The sequence below is a fragment of the Centrocercus urophasianus genome, unplaced genomic scaffold, assembly GCF_019232065.1.
Source record: "Centrocercus urophasianus isolate 14NV4802_14NV808 unplaced genomic scaffold, USGS_Curo_1.0 seq_25, whole genome shotgun sequence".
Classification (NCBI taxonomy): domain Eukaryota; kingdom Metazoa; phylum Chordata; class Aves; order Galliformes; family Phasianidae; genus Centrocercus; species Centrocercus urophasianus.
In genome coordinates, this window is record NW_024884811.1 from 16,634,414 (window position 1) to 16,659,630 (window position 25,217).

The 25,217-nt window shown below is 41.2% G+C and overlaps 1 protein-coding gene across 1 annotated transcript; it reads left to right on the top strand.

The window, feature by feature from the left end:
* Positions 1–375: 375 nt before the first annotated feature.
* Positions 376–16,019, top strand: SLC45A2 (solute carrier family 45 member 2). The gene is made up of 7 exons (XM_042825815.1): positions 376–828; positions 1,810–1,986; positions 5,084–5,400; positions 9,471–9,614; positions 10,256–10,379; positions 11,866–12,071; positions 15,047–16,019. Exons 1-7 carry the CDS (start codon positions 390–392, stop codon positions 15,269–15,271), a joined length of 1,632 nt encoding a protein of 543 aa, XP_042681749.1. The 5' UTR covers positions 376–389; the 3' UTR covers positions 15,272–16,019.
* The last annotated feature ends 9,198 nt before the right edge of the window (positions 16,020–25,217 follow it).

Consider the following 25,217-nt stretch of genomic DNA (forward strand, 5'->3'; position numbering starts at 1 on the left):
TTGCCTTTTTATGTCCCTGCCTGCAGCAGGTCAGCACTCTCGCTGAATGAAAAGATGAGGTTTCCTCATTCTTGGTGGCACCACTGACTTGCAGCAGTAAAAGGAATGACTGGCTTTGTGTCAGGCTAATCCTGCATCTCTCCCATGTGATGTGTGTTCCCATTAGTCTAGGATAGTTGGGAGCTCTGCAAACGCCCTAGAGCACAGAACTGCTAATGTTAACACAGACTTCCCCGCCCCCTTCCTTCATAACTTGTGATCGCGGAGCCATGAAAGTATGTGAGTCCCTCCCCCAGAACAGAGCAGTTGCACCCGGCATATGATCAGGGCTCCATGTCAGCCACACCAGGCAGCACTGACCTGCCCGAGTGCTGTGCATAGCCAGAGCAATGACCTTAATGGAACAGAGCTTTCAGGAGTCTCCTCCACACCCTTCTGACGCGGCCAAGGCAGACATGGATGTCTCAGGAGGGAAGGAGAAGGCTGTGCACCTCTCCACGGCAAGGACTGGAGTGCTGGTGCCCAAGCAGCGAGCAACAGGAAGGCTGATCATGCACAGCATGGCGATGTTTGGAAGGGAGTTCTGCTATGCTGTGGAGGCTGCCTTTGTCACGCCGGTGCTGCTCAGTGTAGGGCTGCCCAAGAACCTGTACAGCCTGGTGTGGCTCATCAGCCCCATCCTGGGCTTCGTGCTGCAGCCCGTGGTAGGTTCTGCCAGTGATCACTGCGCCTGTAGCTGGGGCAGGAGGCGACCTTACATTCTGGGTCTGGGCATCATAATGCTGGTAGGCATGGCTTTGTACCTCAATGGGGACGAGATGGTCTCAGGTAAGTGAGGGGAATGTGCTGGTGACAGACAAAACTTACCCTACTGCTCTGAATTGGAAAGAAGGATGGGGATCTTTTTTTTTTTCCTTTTAAAATTGGGCGTTAAAATTGGGTATCACACTACTGAGCTGCACTGAAGGAGCTTAAGAACACTGCAGTCTGTTTATGTTCAATCCTAATGCTGCATGTTATATACCCTGTACGTAATGTTCAGTAGTTCGTGCATGTGATTGCAGTATTATATGTTGACCTCTGCCTGATCAGTTCATACAGTGAAGCACTGCTTAGGCCCAGAGATGTATTTGATAGCTAAAATTTGCCTTCTTGTGTTAAGTGATTGATATTGCTCATATGATGTAGTATGCATCCTAACTAAATCAGTGTTAGTTCCTATTTTACTTGAGTTAACATTCAAAACATTTATCTTAAATTATTGCAGCACTGGCTTGACTCAGGAATGTGTCATGCTGATGAACAGTAGAAGTCACAACTCCATGAAAACAATGCACCTGGAATGTGCAAATCCAATAGGACTGACATCCCTAGGCACTGTTCTAGTTCAGCTTGAGATGTTACTTCTCAAAGACTTGTTGGAAAATTGTTGCTGTTGTTGTGACTGGTGGCTCCTCCTCAGGGGGAGGAGCGTGTTTTCACAGGTTGTTTTGTATTAAATGGGGAGGTTGGTGGCTCTGCCTTGGCAGGGGGCTTTGGAGATTCCTGATCCTTGAGGTCCCTTCCAACCCTGGCCATTCTGTGATTCTGTGATTCTGCTGATCCATGGCTCAAAGAGAGCTAGCACAGCTCAGTGCTGCACAGACTCAAAATCCAGTTATCCCACTTGTCAGATGCCAATCTGGTATCACTGGTCCCTCATGCATAGCTAAGCATTGTTTAGATTTGGAGGAATCTGGAAGGATAAAATGAGGTTTTGTGAAACATAGCAGTATTGCTGTCACAATGAGAGTCTTTTTGGTTTTGTAGCTTTCATCGGTGAAAGAGACAAGCAGCGGACATGGGCAATAGTCATTACCATGCTGGGAGTAGTGCTTTTTGATTTTGCAGCTGACTTTATTGATGGCCCCATCAAAGCATATTTATTTGATGTCTGCTCTCATCAAGATAAAGAGAAGGGTCTGCATTATCATGCCCTATTTACAGGTACTCATATCCCTTCTTTTCCTTCCTACTTGGAGGGAGGGGAAGGAAATTGCATGGATTTTGTAACCTCTATGTACTAATCTTGAATGAACTGATCATCTGATTCTGTGCTTCAGTCACGGGTCTGTTGTAGCTGGGTTTTCACTGCTACAGAAAACTGCAGCTTGTGGTTGCTGCTGCAAGATCTCTACTGCACAAGGCTGCAGGCCTAACCATTTACAGTAAAACAGCGTGGCTCAATTAAGAACAATTAACTATTGTATAAATAAAATAGTATTTATTCATTTTATTTTGATCTTCAAGTTTTGATGAAGCCAAAGTTAGGGAAGTGACTTGTTTTCTTGCCGTACAAATAAATCTTTTACTCAGCTCATGACAGAGCAAATATGCAGCAGTGCAGCCAGCATCCATTCTTCAGCGGTGGTCCTACATCTGGTGCCTGCCAGTATAGAAATAGAAATTCTATGTAACATTCATAGCTTCTCAACTTCCACAAAATGAGCTCTGCTCGAGCTTCATTCGGTTGTCTTTAGGCATTTGTAACGTTGCTGCAGAGGGAAAAAACTTGCACCAAACAGAAGGCTTTGTCCTGTGTTGAGAAAACACACAAGGAACACACGTAATGCTGTGTACCTGTTATGTGACTCAGGAAGTGCATGGCACCACTCCCAGCTGTGCATGGGACCAGTCACTGTGACAGCACTGGACAAAAAACAGGCAAGATAAGAAGTCATGCAGCCTGTGCTGATGCAGATTTTTGCTGAGCTGTAGCAAGAACAGAAGCACAAAGGCTCTGTGGCAGTGATCTGCGCTGCCCTCTGCTCCCTGTGAGGAGCTGCAGCAGCCATGAGGCCTCTGCTCAGCTCCTCTGCTCCGGGCCCAGCACACCCAGGGCCCTCAGCTGCCCCTCGCACATCTGGTAGAGCACAGTAGTACCAACAGTGATACACAGTAGTATAGACAGTGGGCAGACTTTGGATATTTGAAATAGCTGCATCCTGAACCTGGGCACAGATTCCAGGGGAACCTGAAAGCCATGTGGAGTTTAAATGAGTTTTAGCCTTTAGAAACAGACACAAATTTTTCTAATCACTTGTTTGGACAGAATGAGGAGCAAGTCGTGAAGTGCATTCCTGTCTACACCAGAAATCTGCTTGCTGTTTTTCCTATTTAAAAGTTTTTATTTCCACGTTTAGAGCTATGGATTGAACTGATTCATTTGTATGGCAAGCTGCAAGTGGAGGTGATGGCAACTCGCATTATATAGGACAGACAGATTTCTCCATGTTATTTGGACCAACACCGCATGCTTTCTGTAGCAAGGCTGTGCATGCCTAAACCCCTTCTGAATAGGTGATTGCCCAGCCCATTCCTGAAGCATAGAATCATAGAGACATTAAGGCTGGAAAATACCACTAAGATCACCTTGTCCAACCATCAATCCACCCACACCATGCCCGCTAACCATGACCCTCAGTGCCACATCTGCATGGTTCTAGTTGTCAAGTCTGCCCATGAGAGTGGTCTACAGCTCTCTTGGAGAAGCCTGTTCCAGCATTCTACTGCCCTTGCTTTTAAACTGCATTCCCTAAAATTTAATCATATTATCCATCTTCTACATTTCTGACTTTTGTCACTCCTTTTTTCTATCTCTTTCAGACAAGAGAAGCATCCTTCCTCCTTCATTTTTCCAGCTTCTGTTTTGTGTATTGAGTTATCACTTTTCCACTATTTAATTCCTTCTTTTTATATTAAACATCCTCAAGACTTTGCTCTTCAATCTACCTTCTCTGTATTTTAAGTCTAAATGTGAAACTAAGTGTATTGATGTTATAACAAGACCACTGAGACAAAAAGAAGACACATGGTATATATCTGACACAACTTGCAGGCTGTGCATTCCAATGCCATGATTACTTTTAGTCAAAACAATATGCAAAAAACCCCTCAAGCATCAAATGTGAGCTGCAGTGCAAACATTGAGTGTAGGTTTTCTTCCAGAAGACATTAACTGCTTAATTGTTCTTCATTAAAACAAGCAGTGATACAGGCCCTGCAGGATTCAGTTAGACATAACAGAGGAGGGCTGTATCACACGTAAGAGGAAAATAAGTACAGAAAACCCAGAATGGAATTACAATACCATGGTTTTTAGGTGAGGCAAATGTAAGCCTTGTTATTTCTGTTTCTTTTTGTTGCACAGAATGGTTCCACCACACGTCTTCAGTTCCCTAAGCAGAAGGGTAGAAATGCTTCCAATCCTTCAAATGCTCTGTGCTGGGCCACTTCTCCATCCTCCTGAGCCACCTGGATACCAGGGAGGGCAGGACTGGACAAGCGCTTTCTCTACCGGAACCATGTGCTGAATGCAGCAGTGTGTTCTTCCTTGTGCCTCTCAAACTGTGTGCCCTATCAGCAAAGAAAGAAATTGTTTAAAGAAAATAAATAAATAAAAGAGAATGAATTCTTCTTTTATTAACACTGAGACATAGTGGCGTCTCTCCTAGTGGAGAGATACTTGGATTTCAGGGATTACAAAACCCTGTTTTTAATTGTAGTCCCTTTCGAAAAGATAAGTCACATGGAAGCAATATTTCCGCCTAGAGCCATCTACCTAAGGTACAATTTACAAACTCTGCTTGATATAATAGAAAAATTGTTTGATCCATAAATGCTTTTTAAAGAGCACATTCCAGTAGAGTTTTGTTTAATATTATTCAGTTTCAGAGGAAAGATAGCCTTAAGGAAGTGTTTCTGAGTCATGCAGAGTATTTGCTGGAAAAATGATGGAGTCCCATGTTGCTATATATTGAGGTCTTTTTTGAGAGCCCTTGCACAGCTCTCTCCAGACCTGAGGATATCTTGTTTCATATTTTGATAGGTGCTTGCATGTGTGATTACCTCTGAGTTCCAATTTATTTTGATACTTGTTGTATATGCTGACGCCTGAGGAGTGAATATCCTGATATCTGAGGAGTGATTATCCAGTCATTTCTAGAGGGAATCACACTGTTTCTAGAGGGAAACACACAAGTGTTGTATACTGTTTATTTATAAATGCCAGTAGATTTTCTTTCACCCTTTTTCTCCCCTGTAGGCTTAGGAGGAGCGCTGGGCTACCTGACAGGTGCTGTGGACTGGGGTGAAACTGTACTAGGATACACCTTGACGTCAGAATTCCAGGTGATTTTCCTCTTGTCAGCCTTGGTTTTCCTCATCTGCCTTATTGTACATCTACGCAGTATTCCTGAAGTCCCACTCAGATGTGACAATGAAGAGACAAAGCTCTTGTTGGAAGTGACTGAGCCCTATAAGTACAGCTCCATAGAGGAAATCAAGAAAGGATACTTATCATGTACTGACTTAAATGCTACAAGTAAGCCGAAGAAAGGTACTGACACATCATGTACAGAGGTAAGAACAGAGACGATTTTATAACCCAGTCATTTCATTACTGAAGACCATCAGCAGCCTTTTAATTAGCTATTGCTGGCTAACTGAAATAGAGTCCTTTCACACACATATTCAGAAAAATATTCCTTCTGGATTCTTTCTTCTTTTGACCTGGATAAAGGGTCAGATCAAAGTCTTTCTTTTCTCTTTGGTTATTTACAAGGTATTTCCAGCAAGTGGGACAGAAACTAACTTGTCCTGATGCTTTCTGATGCTTTGGCAGGGTTGAGGGAGAGCCAAATACAGTTTTCTACTCTGTGTCAGTTTCTTCATATCCTACCCATCTAAATTTTGTCAAGATGATCTAATTTTTCTATTAGTCCCTGTAGAACTAACATCACATTGTGGACAGGAGCTACAGAGCAATGATATTTGATATAAATCTGTGACTCCCATTGAAATCAACGTACTAATACATGTAGTACATGAAAGTTCATTCCATGCTCCATTGGCTGCCACTCGCTGTTCCACTGAGGATTTATTGATGACACTGATTTGTCTGAAATTGCCTAAGCAACAATACTACATCACTTCTGGGGCGATTTTAATTTTAAGTGTTGCTGGGGCTGTGCCTTTGGCATAACTTTGGGATGGCAGAGAGGAACTTGTACTTCGGGTAATCAGTGGTGTTTGTTTATTTTTTGATCTTATGAGAGATTGCTGCAATTTAAGACAGCTAGGAGAAGGTGAATCTACCTGAAAAACATCTAGAGAGATGTAAGTAGGATACTCTTAGGAACAGATAGTGGTTTTCACCACTAAAAGTCATCAACAGGAATCCTCTCTGCACTTTCATGGTATCCTATTCACACAAAGGCTAATATGTGTCTGTATCCAAGTATGGCAATGAATAATAAAACAGTCACCTGTTGCTTTAACTTCACTTCTTATCTCTTAGTTTTGTTAGGTATATATTGTGTATACAAGTCTTGGGAAATCAGCTAAAAATTACCAAGAATACTCAGGTGGTTAAGTTAGATATGATGGAAACCTAAACTAAAGTTTAAGCTACCATTACAATTCATTTATTGTCTTTTACTATTTATCATTTGTATTCTAATAGCATTTGTTATTTCTAAACCAAACAAGAATATTATCGCGCTACACACTACAAAAAGCTAGACTAAAAGATGGGCACTGACTGATGAGAATACCAGATGCACAAACAAAGCAACAGTTTGTTAGCAGAGCATGGTTGGCACACTGCAGTGTGCTTCCTGCTTACCCACCCGGCTTGGGGCACAGTAAACTTCACCAGCACTATTCACTCTGATTGTTCTCTGAATTGTCAGAGATGCTTGGTTGCACTGACTGGTCAGCATGGGCTTTGAAATAATGGAAAGTGAATGAAAAAGAGCCATTTCCCCCACAGAGAACATTCCTTGCAGGAAGCCAGGGAAGCAGGGGATGCATTGGGGTAGCCTTTGGCTTGGCAAGAATCCCAGTGAATCACTAACATCTGACACCCTAGGTATAGCTCTGATGTTTACTGTGGGCCAGTTTGTGCAATTGCCCTCCTTTGTAAGTTTTCAGTTGGACAGCCTGTCGTTTGCTGAGCTTTGATCTGTCTCATGTTCCTTCGATGTGTCCAGGCTTGGATAGATTCTAGACGCTCTCACCACCAAAGTGTTCTGTCTCCTGTGGCACATGCTTTACAAATTCATTCATTACTGTAATTGCTTCCTTGAAGAAATGGTTTGGTTTCCCGTCTCTTTTTTATTTCACGGTGGGCATCATGGCCCTATTTCATCTAAATTAAGGAATATGCTCTTGCATACAAATTGCTTCCAAGGTTATTAATGAGATTTGATCCCTTACAGTATGAATAAAAATCCAAAGTTATTCTACTTCTGTTATTTGCTTTGGTGCAAAGTCACTGAGGATCTGCTGTAAAACCTCTACTATGGATCCCTCTCTGTCCATAATAGTCATCTTAGGCCTTAAGTTGTGGTGATTTTATAGGGGAATGGGTTGGGTATTGTGAACTTTTGAAGGATAAACCACTTAAACAGAGGCAGACTTCAGAACTTCATTTACAAATAACTGTGTAGAAAGTGTTTGCTGTTAAGTATTGAATATATGCAGTAAACACTTTTTTCCATTTCCACTTTCTAAATTATCTAAATAGAGATCAAACATTCCTCTCTAGATGTCAAATTATCATTTGTAATTACAGCGATGTTCCTTGTAGTACCCTGACATTATACTGAGATTAGGAAGACTATTTTAAATAACTGCGTGGAAGAGTTGAAGAAATTATATAAGCTAAGTAAAAAAATAGCAATTATCCTTGAAACAATGAGTCAGTATGAGATTTATTATTATTATTATTATTATTTGTATAACTGTAGAGAATTTATAATTTTCCCTGTTTAAAACACAGTTAAAAGAGACAGTGATGCCAAGAGAAATTCCAAGGGTTTTACACAGTATGCAGTTCAAGGTAGAAGTCAGCAAAATGAATTCCTATGAGGATTAAAAACCTCTCACTGGAGTAAAATATTTTCTAACTTTATATGTGGTGATCTTTCATAGAGCAGCTTGCAGCATAGCCTAGTTCAAAAGGCAGAGCTGTGAAAAGTAGCTAGAACACTGAAAGGAATTAATGGTGTACTGAGAAAAATCAAGTGATAGCAGTGATCTGATTGTTGTGGTTTAACCCAGCAGAATGTTGAGCACCACACAGTCTTCTGCCCACTCCAGCCCTTCCTAGTGGGATGGGGAGAGAATCAAAAGGAAGAAAACAAACAGAACTTATGGGTTTAGGTAAAACTATTTACTATGATAGAGAAAATGAAAAGGATAATAATGATGACAAATAAATATGTGTATATGAATGTATATAACAACTCATGCACAAGCAGTTTCTCACCACCTCTCAGCTGATGCCCAGCTCACTGCCTTGCAGTGCGAGAGAGTGAGACAAGCTCTCCAGCTCCCTTCAAATTCCTTCCACTCGATGTCATATGCTATGGAATACCCTTCAGGATGTTTTAAGTGAGCCATCCTAATTCTGCTCCTTCCCAAGTCCTTAGGCCCTTTGCTGCAAATGGGTTTGTCTCTGTACAACACTGCTTGGCAGCAACTATAAACACTGTGTGTTATATCAACATTGTTCTTCTCCTAGAGCCAAAACAGCATCATATCAGACACTGATGAAAACAATTTCATCCCACCTGAAGCTATGACACCAATGAATGTGATTGAAAAAGAGACTGAGGTTTTCAGCAGAAAGTTCAGATGAGGAGAAAGAGATAAAATAGAACATTGAAGATGGTCAGAATTTTCTTCCCAGTCAGTGAGATTTTTTTTAATGTATTCCCACCAGGTTTTGATTTTGAAATGTGTTGTTTTTCCCACAAGACTGGAGATGTTCAGGTACTGGACCCAGTAGGGTTTTTGCTGCATCTCCTATTTTGGGTGCTACTTCTCCTGTTACAAATCACTGTCTCTCACTGCTTTTTGAGGGAGGATGCAGTCCATAGAGAAAATTTCATAGTGTTTGTATACCAAAATAGGTGGAACACAAAATTTAGTAGGGAATGGAAACTATAAAAAATGCAGTATTCTACAGATGATGTATTTTAATTCTGAGGAAATATTTTTGATTTTCATTTTTTCTATGGCAGCTTTAAATCTGCAGTGGTAAGCTGATTGTCCCCCAGGAAGAAGTTCTTTTGGTGCTTATTGGTTTATTTTGATTTGGTTTTTGAAACTCCACTGAATCTGTTTTGGCAGAAAGTTTTGCCTAGTAATAATCCTAACGACTGGTAAAGCAGGAAATACCACTGTGATGTACCCCAGCTCTTGGAGAGTCCCTGTCATCTTTCAGATGACTTTATTAGGCAACGATTCCACAAATCAAATATGTAGCGAAGGACGTTTAGCACCCAACCAACCCATTCTAGCAAAAACAAAATAACTTTGGAATTTTAACATGAAAAGACACAGAGGTCTTCTCCACGTACTGTCAGAATTTTATTGGCATTAAGGGCTGTCATGCAATATTATTGTTGAATACTTGCTTTTAGGCTCAAAGGCGGATGACACTTAAATCACTCTTGAAGACTCTTTTAAGCATGCCATCCCATTATCGCTATCTGTGTGTGAGCCACCTCTTTGGATGGATGGCTTTCCTGTCCAACATGCTCTTCTTCACGGATTTCATGGGACAGGTAAAAGTGTAAAATCCTCTTGCTTTTCTCTCCTCATAGCATTTCCTTCTCCATCAAAACCAAATGAAGGTATTGTTATGAACTTGAAGACATGACTCTGGCTCCCCATAAGTCTACATTTCCTTGCCTTAGTGTTTTTGATTTTTCTCTCTCTGTGGAAGAAACAAGAGGTAGTTTTTGTTTCCTTCAGTGTATATGAACAACTAAAGAAGAAAGAAATAGAAGAAAGGATTTTGCTTGCCTGGATAAGCGGCCAAATAAGGGATTGACCGAGTGGAAAAAATTGAGTGTGTGGGGGTAGGTCTGGAAAAAGAAATTGTAGCTAAGTTAGGAGTAAGCAGATTAAGCAAGAAGGCAGAAGTGGAGAGAGAAGGAGAATAAAAAATGAGAAACACCCAAAGAAAAAAGAGCAGATGAGTATTTATAGAGTGGCTAACACAGGCAAAAGTAAGGGCAGGAAATGAGGAAGAGCCTGGTGTGTGAGAGTCTGGCAGAAATGCGTGTGAAATACAGAGTACAACACAGAGGTGATGAGGGCACTCGTTGAAAGATTTCCTGGGTGCTAGCCAGTCTTTCTGTGCAGGAGGTATTCTATATATGCAATAATTCCTTGCCTTTTGTGATCTTTGTGGTCTCTTTAGGTTGTGTACCAGGGTAGTCCTTATGCTTCTCATAACTCCACACTTTACCATACCTACAGAAGAGGAGTGGAGGTTGGATGCTGGGGGTTGTGCATCAATGCAATTGCATCTTCAGCCTATTCTTGTAAGTATCCAGGAATGTACTCCAGCACTGTTATGAAAAACAAACAAACAAACAAACAAAAACCTCTTTGCTGTTCACTATTCCTAAAAAAAAAAAAAAAAAAAATAAAGAAAAAAAAAAAAAAAAGTGCCAAAATAACTGATGATGTCTTTCCCCCCCCCCCATGAAAATTTTAACAAGTATTACATTCTCAGCAGCATTAGAAACCTGTATCTTAGCATGAGCAGTTCTTGCCTGGACAACATGAAAAGGTGTCTCTCTGGGAGAAAGGCATTGTCCTTCATGTGAATTGACCCTGAGCACCGAAAATCATTTTAAAGCCAAAAGTCAGAGTGAAATGGATGCTGTGTGCATCATTCTGAGATACTTTTTCACCTAGCAGTCCTGTAGCTATAGGTTTACAAAAGGCCCTCTCTTGGCTTGATGATCAGGGGGCACTAAGATGATCAGGGGGCTGGAGCACCTCCCCTATGAGGACAGGCTGAGGGAGCTGGGCTTGTTCAGCCTGGAGAAGAGAAGGCTGCGGGGTGACCTCATTGCAGCCTATCAATACCTGAAGGGAACCTACACCCACGAGGGGAGTAAACTCTTCAAAAGGGCTGACAACAGCAGGACTAGGGGAAATGGATCGAAGTTGAAGGAGGGAAGATTTAGGTTGGATGTTAGGGGGAAGTTCTATACAAGGAGAGTGGTTAGGCCCTGGAACGGGCTGCCCAGGGAGGTTGTGGATGCCCCATCCTTGGACGTGTTCAAGGCCAGGTTGGACGGGGTCCTGGGCAACCTGGTCTAAATGTGGATGTTTGGTGGCCCTGCTAGGCAGGGGGGTTGGAACTACATGATCCTTGAGGTCCCTTCCAACCCGGGTGATTCTGTGATTCTGTGATTCTGTGATTCTGTGGCTTCTTGCCATCTGCATTCCTCACAAATAAACTTTATTATAATTACATGGAAGGCCTTGCCAAAAACATAGACCTTGTTCTCCAAAATTGTGTGTAAATATATTAGCAAGTTTCCTTGATAAATGTTACCATAGCTCTCATTCAGAATTAAAAAAAAAAAAAAAAAAATCTTACAATCCAAAAACTAGTAGTGTTTTGAGAATTGAGCATCTACAAGAGCCTGAGGGAAATCCCATTTGGAGCTCAACTACAGGCATTTCTGTAGCGCCACTCTGAGCTCAGACAGAGGTTGATGCCAAATGTTTTTATTGCAACTGAACAGCGGAAATGTCTCAAGTTGTCCATGGGGGTGGTCCTTCCAGAACCGCTGTTAACAACTTCTCTGAGATGGTAATGCCAGAGTAAGAGTATCAGAAAGAAGCATTCTGCAGCAAATTTGTAACCACAGTAATTTCAAGCAACTTTTAAAATCAGTAAGCCTTTCCCCTTCACTGCATCTTACAAAACAAAACTCCTAAATGAATTCCCTGATGAAATGTTGCTTGTTATGATTCACTCTTGGCAACAATTTCTCTTTCTTTCCACAGACCTGCAGAAAGTCCTTCTACCATACACAGGATTAAAGGGACTTTATTTCATTGGATACCTACTTTTTGGACTAGGCACTGGGTTGATTGGCTTGTTTCCCAATGTCTATTCCACTTTGGTTCTGTGTTCACTTTTTGGAGTCATGTCCAGCACTCTGTATACTGTGCCGTTCCAGCTCATTGCAGAGTATCACAAAGAAGAAGAGGTAAGTCGAAAGTGTAAGAAAGGGCAAATTTGTGTCTGTTTGAATCTGTTTAGTCTATTTTGGCTGAACATTGGTAGAAGGGGTGAATGGGTTTAAAATTATAAATTTCAAACTGTTTATGGTGACATGATATGAACAGAAAGTTTCTGTTAATAGAGATCTTTATTAAACAACACTGATATTATAAGCTGTGTTGAAACTAGATGACAGCCCTCAGCTAAGGCCCCAGCTCCAGAGAGTTTCCATAGTTCCACATTAAGACAAAGAATAATCACAACTGAGATAAGGCCAATTGCAGTATGTGCTGAGGCTGCAAGCTGCTTATAGAGATCCAGCCAACCTCTGTTGTCTTCAAGGATTTCCTGCCTGAGAATAAAATCTAAATCACTAAGGTTTTTTTGTACTCTTTAAAAGTAAAGGGGCAGCTGGGGCTCAGTACGAGTAGCTGCTGTTACTTCAGGGAAGATGAGTTTGGTTCATGTTAGCTGAGGAGCTGACTTCTGAGTCCCTGGGGTTAATAACCACCCTGTGAAGGCCACCAGAAGCTTTAGCTAACTGCAGAGTGTTATGAAAACCTATTATCTAATAATGATATGCAGTTCAAGCACAAAAAGTTTTGTGTAGTTCTGTAGGAAGTTGTATTCTGTGTTCTTACTCTTCTGGCATTCTTTTTGGTCCCTCACATTCTGTTTGCGAAGGGAATCTGGAAAATCCTGAGCTCTTCATGTCATGTTTCTAGGCTCAGCTGGACCTTCACATGTTTTAAGGCGTTGTAGTCTTCAATGGAAACATTCTAGCAAGTTGGTAAGAAAGTCAGAAACAAGCAGGATAAAGGAGAATTGGAAGAACTAAGGAAAAGTTTTCATTATGTCCAGTGGCATTTGAAGAAATGAATAAAGAAAATACTGAAACACAACAAAAGACAGTTTAAACCAGCTATAAAAAACATTGTTGAAATGGGACTATATTAAGCCCTGAGAGTACCTCCTACTATTCTGTATGATTTCTCAACATCACCATCTGAACGATGAACACGAGGAAACTCTAAAATAGTCGAAGAATCCTATGAGGACATTTCAAGTTGATTAAATATTTCATAGATCTGCTTAATCATTTTTCAGTTAATTTCTGTTCTTTCCAATAAGGAAGAATTACAATGTAGAGTTTCAGACAGATTTTACAAAGTGCAAGGTTTGAACCCAGTTTAGGGTGAGATCACAATCCTGACCTTGAGACAACCAAATCAGAGAGAGGAGATAAAGGCAAAATTACAGCGCAGTTCTGAATCAGACCTGTTCCAAAACAAAAGTGAAATGAAATATGCTGAAATGTACATGGACTTAAAATATAATAAGCTAATATCTTCAAATGTCATTTATAGGAGCACTTGGCAGATGGCTGTGACTTTTGACAAATGACAATCGTATGTTAGATCTGACATTAACAGAATTTGGTTTGTCTTAAATCTCCTATAATGTATGAGATGATAGAAAAAGTATCATAGAAAAGGAAACGTCAAGTGCAAAATTACATTCACTTACACATTCATATTATGTGGTAGGAACAACTGACACATAGGAATGCTGGGCACAGCCCAACAAAATAAATGTAATTAAAAAAACCTGTGTCTTGAATTGAAAACACTGCATTATTTTAGAACAAAGAACAGACATCTTTCCTTAGTGTATAACCTACCAATATCATACGCTGGGTTTTAAATTGCTGCCATTTCAATTCCTGTTCCACACTGCCATTCCCTAGGACCCTAATTCATTTTCAGTCCTGCTGGATTAAGAAGGCACTATTGGCTTCTGCTGCTTTTCAGCTTTGTGTGGTAAAACTCAAAGGCAGTGTAATAGGTGTTGCAAAAAGCATCCTAATCACAGTCAAGAGCATTTGGATACTAGGAAAGAGCAGCTCAGCTAGAGTACAGCATGGAAACTGTCTGTTACAGTGCAAACCTCGCCAAACAGCAGTAAGAACAATAAACATCTAGTTATCATCATGTAATTATATTGTGAAATAGAATAGGTCTTTGTGGAAAGGGTTCACAAAATTAAACCTGAGTCTTTAAGGAATCTCCAGAGATCATCTGGTCCAACACCTCTGTGCAAGTAATGTCACCATGAGCAGGTTGTCCATGGTCTTGTCCATTGCAGTTTTGAAGATCTTCCTGGTTGGAGTCTCGCAGCTCTAAACAAACTGATTCAGTGTTCTCCAAACCTCACAGCGGGTGAGGTTGTGTATGAGATGCTCATATACCATAAATGAAGGCTTTTGCTCAAATATGTATGCAATTTTAATTTAAATAATTAACGATTGTGTTCTGTATGTAGAGGAATTTGTCTCTTCATTCATTTTCAGAATTTTTTTTAGCAATAAAAACATCACACTTAGGTTTTAATACTGAACTCTTTCATATGCTCTGAGACGTAACTTCAGAGCATCTAGTATAACTTCAGATCACAGAGCTCCATTAGAACAAATTGTGGGATGTAGTATGATTCAGTATTCCCCTGAAGATCCCTGTATGGTTGGACTTGACCTTGAAGGTCTTTTCTATTTTTTTTTCCACTACATTACTCTTAGGTGATTCTGTGATTCAGCCATGTGAGAGTTGGAGCTAAAATATTCTTGATGAGGTGTCCTGCCATGTGAAATTTTCTTCTTGTTCTAGTTTGCCAGAGCTCAAGTAGAGCTGTACTTCAAGGAAGCAGTCATTTTTTCTGATCAAGTTTCAGTTCTTCCCTTGAGAGAAGAGATAAAGTTGCTGATGAGGGAAACAGGACAGTTTGGAAAAATCGTTATCACTTGAACAATCTCTGTTTGAATTTTGTAACCTCTGTGGGACAGACACTAAAACCAGAAAGGAAGCAGAGAGCTATTGGCCTGTTTTGCTGCATCTGGATGCCATGGCATGAGGGATTCAGCTTATGTTTAAGTCCTGTTTAAGTCTTGTTTGTGTTTATTTCCAGGACCTGAATCTGCAGCAGAAAGAACAAGGCATGGAGCACGGGAGAGGCAAGGGCATTGACTGTGCTGCTCTCACCTGCATGGTCCAGCTGGCACAGATCATTCTTGGTGTGGGCCTTGGTCTCTTGGTCAGTGTTGCCGGCAGTGCAGTCACTGTGATTTCAGCATCAATGGTGGCACTGGTTGGCTGCTGCTTTGTTGCTTTTTGTGTTCGATATGTGAGGTAAGACTGTGTGAAACAATTGGAAGAAAAAAACCCAGAAGATCAGCACTGTTGCCATCCTGGTACTGCTGGTACCTCCTCCTCCCTTACCTGCTTGGAGCAGCTGCAATTACGGAGCATCACTTAACCACAAAGTGAAGACTTGATGAAATTGGTTGCCTAATGCCTCAGGTAGAAAGCTTCTCCATTCTGAGTGCTTTACTACTGCCTTCCTGCTGACCTCAGTGCATGGACATGCTATTACACTTGAAGACACATCTGCCTGTGGTATGTTGATACCCTACATGAGGAGTCATCGTGAAACTCATTATCAGTTTGTGGAAGAGAATAGATGAAGTATGTGTTGAATTGAAGAAGTTGATTGAACAGAGCTAAGATTAAACTTTTTTTTTTCTTCTCATTTTCATCTTAGTTTTGGGGATATTCCTTTTGATGGTCTAAAGCTGCAGGAGCATCAAGCAGGTGTCAGAGGTCATGTGTCACCATGTTGCATGGTTAGTATGTAGGTCACTCCAAAAGTAATGCCTCCTATTTATTTCCACAAAAGCTATGACAGATTCAAAGAGACAATTACACTTTTCGATAAAGCAAATTCTCACCTGCAAAATGCCACCATTAGCTACGTACCTTTGCCAGTGATGAAAGAAAGCCTTCATTCATCAGTGGAGATGGCCCACTGTCGCACCACCCACCACCATGCCAATATCCACTCTTTTGATCTCCACAAACATTCAGCAAGTGTTGGTGAATGTCAATGGGTGATGTTTTTTCACACGAAAGAATTCAGTGACACACCTTTGCTTCATCTGCACTTCCATGTCAGATGCCATTTAGTCAAAATGCCCCTCTGCTGCCATCTGTTGCAACTAAATGTAATAGAATATGGTGGGAAAGTTCAACCTCTGCTGCCAGAGCACCAACACCCACCTCTGACATTGTGAGCCAGTACAATAAAATAGAAGGCATTACTTTTGAAGCAGCCCTCATGCTATTGTTAAAGGGGATAAGTTACCTCCCTGCTGCCATGAAATCCTGTTTGGGCATGGAAGGTGGCTGGAGTGTAAAAAAAAGTTGAAGCTTATTGCTTAAAAATATATCTGTAAAGTTATTGTTTTATTGTGTCCTGCTGTTTGTGTATAATTGAAATGACAGCACTGACTGAGCTTGCCATTAAAGTCTGCCTAAGGCTGCTCTGCAAATCTTTGCTTAGGCACCTACACAATCAATCTACAGGAAACACCTGCCATTCCTTCTCTCTTAAAACTCTAGCTTCATGATTTCATTTATAAATGAAAAAATAAACTTGGCACACAAAAAATTACGTCCATGGTGGTACACCACTCAAATCTTGACACTGAATTTTACAATATTCAGTTTATCTTATTTCTCTATTTTCCATGCATAGGCATTTCCATACGTATAGCTTTGATTTATTTTTGTTCTTTACAGACTACTGTAAATTAATTGAGTTCTGCGAAGTCCGTCATGAATTATGTACAAAAATACCTCTAACTTACACCATAAATCCTGAAGTCTCCTTATTTGTATTTAATTGAGTACTGAGCTTCATACCTATGAAGTTTCTGAGTGCTGTCTGTGAAAATGGTAGGCTATACTTAAGCTGCGCTTCCTCTATTCTGGAGGTTGTCATACCCATTTGCTACTCCTCATGAAGATGTCCACTAATGCAATATTGTTAATGAATAGCAGTACAGAGAAAAAGTGTTGCCAGCTAGGATTTTGTGTTTCTTTGTTTGTTTTTAAGCACACGTTGCACATGTATGATCAACACCATCATCTCAGAGCTGATTAGCTCTTGGAGTAGGGGCATACGGAGTAAAGAGGCACTGCTACGTACAAGTGGTTGGATTTGAGGGAGAGAAGAAGCCTTTGCACAGGTTCACCAACTGCAACCTTGTTTTTGTTTTCAAAACCAGGGTAGAGCCATTTATTCTCAGGAAAAAAAAAATGCAATTTCTCTTACATAAATTTATAAAAATTATATATATAATATATATACTTACATATTATGTATATAATAACAACCCTGTGGAAACCTCAGTTGCATTCTCTTGGTGGTTGTATCTCCATTGCAGGCCCCAAATGGGGCTCAGTTCATGGCAGACCTTGCTTTTCTTCACAGCTCCTTCATCATGCCCTGTGAAGAATCTGCGGTCCGTGGCTTTTTCTGCCTGGAGGTTCCTCATTAATCACTCTCATGTTACACCCACAGAATAGAAGAGATTGAAAGAGTGGGGCATGGGGCTGTGCTTGGAACATTCTGTGGGTATATTGCGGGCACTGGGATGACTGGAACACAAGGGCGCAACCAGGACAAAAAACAGAAGAAAGACAGAAAATGAAGGATGGTTTTAATCTCAATTCACTTATTGTCATCATTATTTTCCATTGATGCACTATCTCCCTGGGGGAGGAAATTTTAAGGAAAGAGAAAGGCTAAAAATGGGGAAAGGAGGAGATGTTCAGGACTACCAAACTCAAAAGCAGCATGTAGGCCCATCTTCTAAGAGCTGAGGACGAGTTACTATGTAATGCTCAATTTCTAGAAAAGAACCTGGCAGCATTTATTTACGTCTTTGTCAATATTTTCCTTGAGGCTTAGTGCAGTCAGAACATTGAAATTCAAATAGCTGTTGCCATTTCTGCTCTCTTGTACAAAACAAAAGCTGGCACTGATTCAAATCCAGAGTGACTGAGATCTGTAGCAACATCAAAATCGTGAACCTGAAAGAAGAAGGGAGATGTCATTAATTTATAAATCAATTCTTTTATTTACAAATTTGCTCAGAGAATACTGTTCCAAACATTCATATCATCATTCTCATTATCTTTTCTTTTAAAATGAATTGCAATCTATCGAACACACAACAGAGTAGATTCAGTTTTTCTTCGAAATTCGTCCTATATTTGATTCTAAGACTTAAAGTTACGTCCATCTTAATGTGTCTTTGTCAGAAGGCAAGAGAACAACAAAAGAAGTGCAATTTGAAAAACATTATTTAAAACTGAAGATTTATGAAGGTGCTCATTCTAAAGCCAAAAATACTTTCCATATTTCACTGAAAATAATTTAAAATGTTGCAAATTCATGAGAAGGGAGAAAACAGGTATTTTTTTCAGCACTTGAAATATAGTATAGGCACTGAAGAACTTCACTGTGATGCTATTACTTCAAGAAGTTCCACCTTTTCGATCTCTTTCCGCATTAGTTCAGGACTTGAAACGAATTATCAGTATATTCCGTTAAGGCATATAATATCAGCTTTTATTGCAGTAACATGAGTTTTGAAGTTAAATGGGACTCACCTGATCTTTGTAGTTTTGTTTCCATATACATATAATCAAATAAAGGTCCATTTTGTGTTTAGACAAATGATGCACCTAGATGAAGATGCAGATATTTTGCAATAATCAATCCCTCCTCCGTCCCACTTTAACAGAATTGGTTGTGGTTTAATGAAAAGGGGCAGGAAACAATGCCATCTTCCCACCTCTTTCATTTTTTTTTCTCTTAGAAGTGCTTTTCATTTATTCCAATTTAATAAACTGGCTTGTTACATAACTGAAATGTTAGAGGAAGTTTTGATTCTCTTCAAAGAGTATCTACAATATTAGTTATGTCACAGTTTCTTTTTTTTTTTCTTTCCCCAGTTTTCATCTTTTCTCAGTGATTTCAGTAGATTTCTCTGACTTTTGAACTAGCAAAAAAGGGGTTAATGGGTGACAATTTCTCAGTCATGAATCATTAATATCTTCGCTTGGTAAAATTCACAGTTTCAGCACTGGTGTCTGCAACTTGCTACCAGCCCCTACAATATGTCAAAAGATGGGGAGAAAGCAGTGTAACTATGTGTGGCAATGATGTTTGATAATTCTGGACTAGAAAATGAGTTACTTCATGCAGGAAGAAGGTGAAAGTATCTGTGATGAAGTGTGTTCAAATTACTTTTGTCATGATAAAGCTGTATGAACATTATGTACAAACCTTTCCCCTGTAAGTTTCCAGCATTCATTTCTCATTCCATACCTGCTCCTTCTTTTGTTCATTTAAGCAATGTTTGAAGCTGCTTGAGCAAAATAAACCTCTGAAAAGCAATTCACAATTCAGTTCTCTATAATGCTTTTCCAGTTTCATGTAAGCTTGTTTAGTTACTCAAGGTGTATTCATTAGTTGCATTTCATAAAGCTTTTTCTTGAAAATTAATACAGTGTCTCCCCTTTTCTACTCTTTTGCCTGTATGTTAAAAGTAATGACTTCACATTGTGCGGGTACATCCAGCCAGAGAGTATTGCCTTGTGTTGCTTTATATAATTATTTGCAGAATTAAGGGGGGTGTTGGGCTGGAGGGAAGGACTGCTTTAGAAAGGAATTATCATCAAAAACGAGAATGCTCCAAGGGAGAAAGGGAACGGACCTGCTATCTTCCTAAGCATCGAGTACCTCTTTCCATCCCTAAGGCTGAGTGCTTGCTTGCCCCCCAGTGTTCGAAGGCATTATAGCACTTCTCTAGAGCTCATGCGCTGCCTTCTCTTGCATTACTTTCTAAACTAAATCTCTCCTCTTTGTTTTATCCTACTCCTAAGCTTCCTTTTAGAGAGGCGCTTTCCATTGTGTGTAGACAATGAATAAAAGTTTGCTTGCTATTAGCTGTAAGCCAGCAGCATGATTCTAATTCAGATGCTGGTATATGGACTGGAGGCATTAGGAGCCATCCAGGTGCTTTGTACCTCATACTAAAATTAAGCCTTTAGAAACATACAGCACTAAGAGTCAAACCTGTGCAACTGTACCAACTGGATGGCAGATTAATTTTTGCTGCATTAGTTCCTAACAGGTAAGGTGCATTGTGTAGTAGGAACAGGACAAGAGGCAGTGTCACTCCCTGTAACCTCTGCTTTCAGGGCTTCTGTCATCAATAGGAGCTGGGGACAAAGTGAAATATAGCAGAAATTTTACTGGAAGTCTTAAGCAGAAGGTCTCACTGGCATGTAAGAAAGGACAATGTTCCAGAAGTAACACTTGCTAAAAGCTGGGATCCAAAGTCTGGAGCTGCATGGCTGGAAGATCACAATATAAAGTCAGATGCATCCCAGCTAATTTGTTGTATTTTTTTCAGTGCTGTCTTATTTTGGGTTTTGTTTGTTTGTTTGTTTATTATTTTCATGCAGGAAATACCACCATAAGTGGTAGGAAGGGATTGACTTTTTACACAGGAAGATAGTGATGGAACAAGTGGGAATGCATTTAAATTAAAAGAAGAGAGATACAGGTTAGATGTTAGGAAGAAGTTGCTTACTCAGGCACTGGCACTGCTGCCCAGAGAGCTGTGTTGCCCCATCCCTGGAGGTGCTTAAGGCTGGGTTGGATGGAGCCCTGGGCAGCCTGGTGGGGGGCAGCCAGCCCATGGCAGGCCATTGGAACTGGGTGGGCTTAAAGTTCAATCCAGTACTGCTGCTCAGGGCTCAGTCAGCTAAAATAGGCTGCTCAAGAATATGGCTAGTCATTTTCTGAGGACCTCCAGAGATGGAGACATTGCCTCAGTGCTTGACTATATCATTAAAAAAAAAAAATAAATAAAATAAAATAAAAAGATAAAAAAAAGTTTTTTTCCTACATTTAGGTGAAATATACTGAATTTCTATTTCTGCCTGTTTCCTCTTGTCCATTCTCTGGATAGCACTGAAAAGTCAGGGTATGTCTTCTTTTCCTCAACAACCCTGGTTCCAGCACTTATTTATTGATAAGATCCTCCTGAGTGTGCTCAGCTCCAGACTAACCAGTCCCAGCTCTCTCAGCCTCTCCTTGCATGTCAGGTACTCCAAGTTCTCAGTCATCTTCATGGTCTCTCACTGATGAATTCCCTCCAGTAAGTCTCTCTCTCTCTCTCTCATACTGGAGAGAATAAAACTAGATACATCACTTCTGTTGTGGCTTCATCAGAGCTGAGCAGAGTTGGGATCATCTCCCCTGACCTGCTGGTGATGCTCTAACTAGAAAGCTGTTGGTTTTCTTTGCTGCAAGAGAACCTCTCTGGCCTATATGCAACTTGTCCAAAAGGATATACAGGTTATTTTCTGCCAGACAGCTTCTCCACCACTCAGCCTCAGCCTGACTGTTGTGTGAGCACTTTCCATTCCCTAGTACAGGACATTGCAGTTTCTTTGTTTGAGATTCTTGTCAGCCCATTTCTTCAAACTATTGAGGTTCCTATGAATAGTGGTGGCAAAACATTCTGGTATATCAGCCACTCCAACTTTTGAATTATTGGTTGGGATACATTCTGTTCCATGGTTAGATCATTGGTAATGTCTTGAACAGGATTGGTTTTGGTTTTTTGACCTCACATACTCTTCTGTTCACTGATCTCCAAGTGATCTTCATGCTGCTGATTGCAACTCTTTAGGCCCAACAATTCAGCCAGTTTTAATCCAGCTCACTTTCCATTTATCTAGTCCATATTTTATCAGCTATTCTATGGAAGGTCATGGAGAAGAGAATAGACATCAGAAGACTGAAGGAAAGCCAAAGTCACTCCAGTCTTCAGAAGGGACAAGAAGGAGAACCTGGGAAACCACAGGCCAGTCAACAGCCCACCTTCCAGCAGGGAAGGTGATGGAACAACTTACTCTGGATGTCATCTCCGAGCAATTAGAAGAAAAGAAGTTTATAAGATGTAGTCCACATGGATTCACCAAGGGAAATCGTGGTGACCAACAAAGTAGCTTTCTGGGATGTCCAAAAAGGGTAAATGAAGGTAGAGCATTGGATGTTGTGTACCTTGAATTAAGCAAGACTTCTGCCATTGTCTACCATGATATCCTTATAGGTAGGCTTTGGAAGCGTGGGATAGATGAGTGGACAGTGAGGTGGATTGAGAACCACCTGACCAGAAGAGCTCAGGTAGTTGTGATCATTGGAGGCCTGTAACTGGTGTTCCCGCGGCATCACTATTGAGTCCGATCTTATTTAACATCTTCATCAGTGTAGAGGAGGGCTATAAAAATGATTAGTGGATCATCACTGTTATGAGGACAGGATGAAAGATCTGAGACTATTCAACCTGGAACAGACTGAGAGGGAACCTTACCAACAACACTGGACAACTGGAAGAAAAGGAGGTTATCAAGAGTAGTCAGCATGGGTTCACCAAGGGGAAGTCGTGCTTGACCAACCTGGTGGCCTTCTATGATGTTGTCTCTGGCTGGGTGGATCGGGGGAGAGCAGTGGATGTAGTCTACCTTGATTTCAGCAAGGCTTTTGATACTGTCCCCCACGACATCCTTATAGCAAAGACGAGGAAGTGTGGGATAGATGAGTGGACAGTGAGGTGGGTTGAGAACTGGCTGACTGGCAGAGTGCAGAGGGTCGTTGTTGGCGGTGCAGAATCCGGATGGAGGCCTGTAACCAGCGGTGTTCCTCAGGGATCGGTGCTGGGTCCGGTCTTGTTCAACATCTTCATCAATGTCCTTGATGAGGGGATAGTGGCCACCCTCAGCAAGTTTGCTGATGATACAAAGTTGGGAGGATTGGCTGACATGCCTGAAGGCCGTGCTGCCACTCAGTGAGACCTGGATAGGCTGGAGAGCTGGGCAGAAAAAAACCGGATGAGGTTTAACAACAGCAAGTGTAGAGTCTTGCATCTGGGGAGGAATAATTGCATGCACCAGTACAGGTTGGGGGATGAGCTGCTGGAGGGGAGCTCTGCGGAGAGGGACCTGGGTGTCCTGGTGGATGACAGATTGGCCATGAGCCAGCAGTGTGCCCTTGTGGCCAAGAGGGCCAACGGCATCCTGGGGTGCATTAAAAAGAGCGTGGCCAGCAGGTCGAGGGAGGTGATCCTCCCCCTCTACTCTGCCCTGGTAAGGCCTCATCTGGAGTACTGCATCCAGTGCTGGGCTCCCCAGTACAAAAAAGACAGGGATCTCTTGGAAAGAGTCCAGCGGAGGGCCACAAAGATGGTGAAGGGCCTGGAGTATTGCCCCTATGAAAAAAGGCTGAGTGAACTGGGTCTGTTCAGCCTTGAGAAAAGAAGAATGAGAGGGGACCTGATCCAGGTCTATAAGTATCTGAGGTGTGGGGGGCAGAATGGCGAGGCCGGACTCTGTTCAGTGGTGAGTGGAGACAGGACAAGGGGAAACGGCTGGAAACTGCAGCATAGGAAGTTCTGCACAAATGTGTGCAAGAACTTCTTTACAGTGAGGTGACGGAGCACTGGAACAGGCTGCCCAGGGAGGTGGTGGAGTCTCCTTCTCTGGAGATGTTCCAGACCTGCCTGGATGCCTACCTGTGCGACCTGCTGTAGGGAACCTGCTTTGGCAGGGGGGTTGGACTCGATGATCTCTGGAGCTCCCTTCCAACCCCTACAATTCTGTGATTCTGTGATTCTGTAACTCTTATATGTATCTGAAGAGTAGATAACAAATGGATGAGTCAGGGTTTTTCACTGGTGCCCAGAAACATGACAAGGAGCAGGAGACTATTCTGCTTCATCTTTGCTTTCCTCTGTGAAGATGAAAAAGTTCTTCTTGAATTCTGAAGGTGATAGAGCACTGGAACAGGCTTTTCAGAGATGTTGTGGAGTCTCTTTCTCTCAAAATGTTTTTAAAAAGCCTGAATGCTTTCCTATGCAATGTTTTTTAGGGAACCTGCTTTAGCAAGTCTCCAGAAGCCTCTCCTGCCCCTATGACTGGGATTTTGTGAAATGTCATGGGAAAGAGCATCAAAAACCTTATTTAGGTTGAGATAATCAGCAACTGCTGCTCTCCTCTTATCCACCAAACCAATGGTATCTTCACAGAGGATAATCAGTTGTATCAGATGTGATTTCCCTGTCATTTTAAATCAGAACTAATTGTTGGTGGATATAAATAACTAGCAGCTTTACTATCTCAGCTTCAACCTTTGGTCTGAAAAGGAAATTGAAGGAATTGGATTTTCATATTTTTTGTCTGAGCTGATCAGAGTCTTTTTCATAAACGCAGAGAGGAGTCATTTTTCCTCTATATTTGAATTTCATTCAGCATGAGGTTAGGCATCACTTCTGAATAAAAGCAGAAAGCTTAGTTGAACGCTGGAAGTCGAAGTTCAACCTGATCATTTTACAATGAGTGTTGGCCTGAGCAAGGAACAACACAGACCCCTTGGAGAAATACTACCTCATTTTCACAGTAAACAGGTGAGTGAGGAAAGGAGTTAGCATCTGAACGAACTCCTCTATTTTGCTGTTTCCCGAAGTGGACAGTCTGCTGTGGGTCGCTTTAACCTTTTTCTAGCGCTTCCTAAGAGTATAGGTCAAAGTTTAAAAACACTTGCACAAAAAAAGGCAAAACTTTTTTGTCTCCGGTCAGTTTTTGTTTGCTTCTATTTTGGATTGTTTTTGGTTTAGGTGTTTTGTTGTTGCTTTTGTTTTTTGTTTGTTTTTGTGTGTTTGGATTTTTTTTTTTTTCAGGGGGGGAGGGAGGAGGCAAGCTCTTTTTTTCTCCCCCCTCAATTCACTCTGGCATCTCATTAGGCTATGTTTTACAATTAAGGTTTTGGGAATGACTCTAAGGCTATGCACAAAAAGAAGCTTGAGAAATCTGAACACATGTGCAAGTTCATTTGGAACTGAATGTGCCTATTCTAAGAAGAAAAAAACCTGCAACTAGGGAAGATATGTAAGACATATCAGCAGCTACGCTTTTCCAAAGGAATAAGTTAACTGACTGCCCAGCCTTTTCTTGTAGACTTTATATCAAACTCTACTGCAGTAGCTGATGCTGAGATAGTGTATGGAAGAAGCTCTTATAGCTAAATAATCATGAGAAAGAAAAGTATTTTATTTAATACCCCCTGCCTTCTGTACACCTCAATCAGAGTTTTCTTCCAAAGCAGGAGTGAAATAACCCTCATTGAAATTACAGATCCAAGCCGCCAATCTTAATGTCCT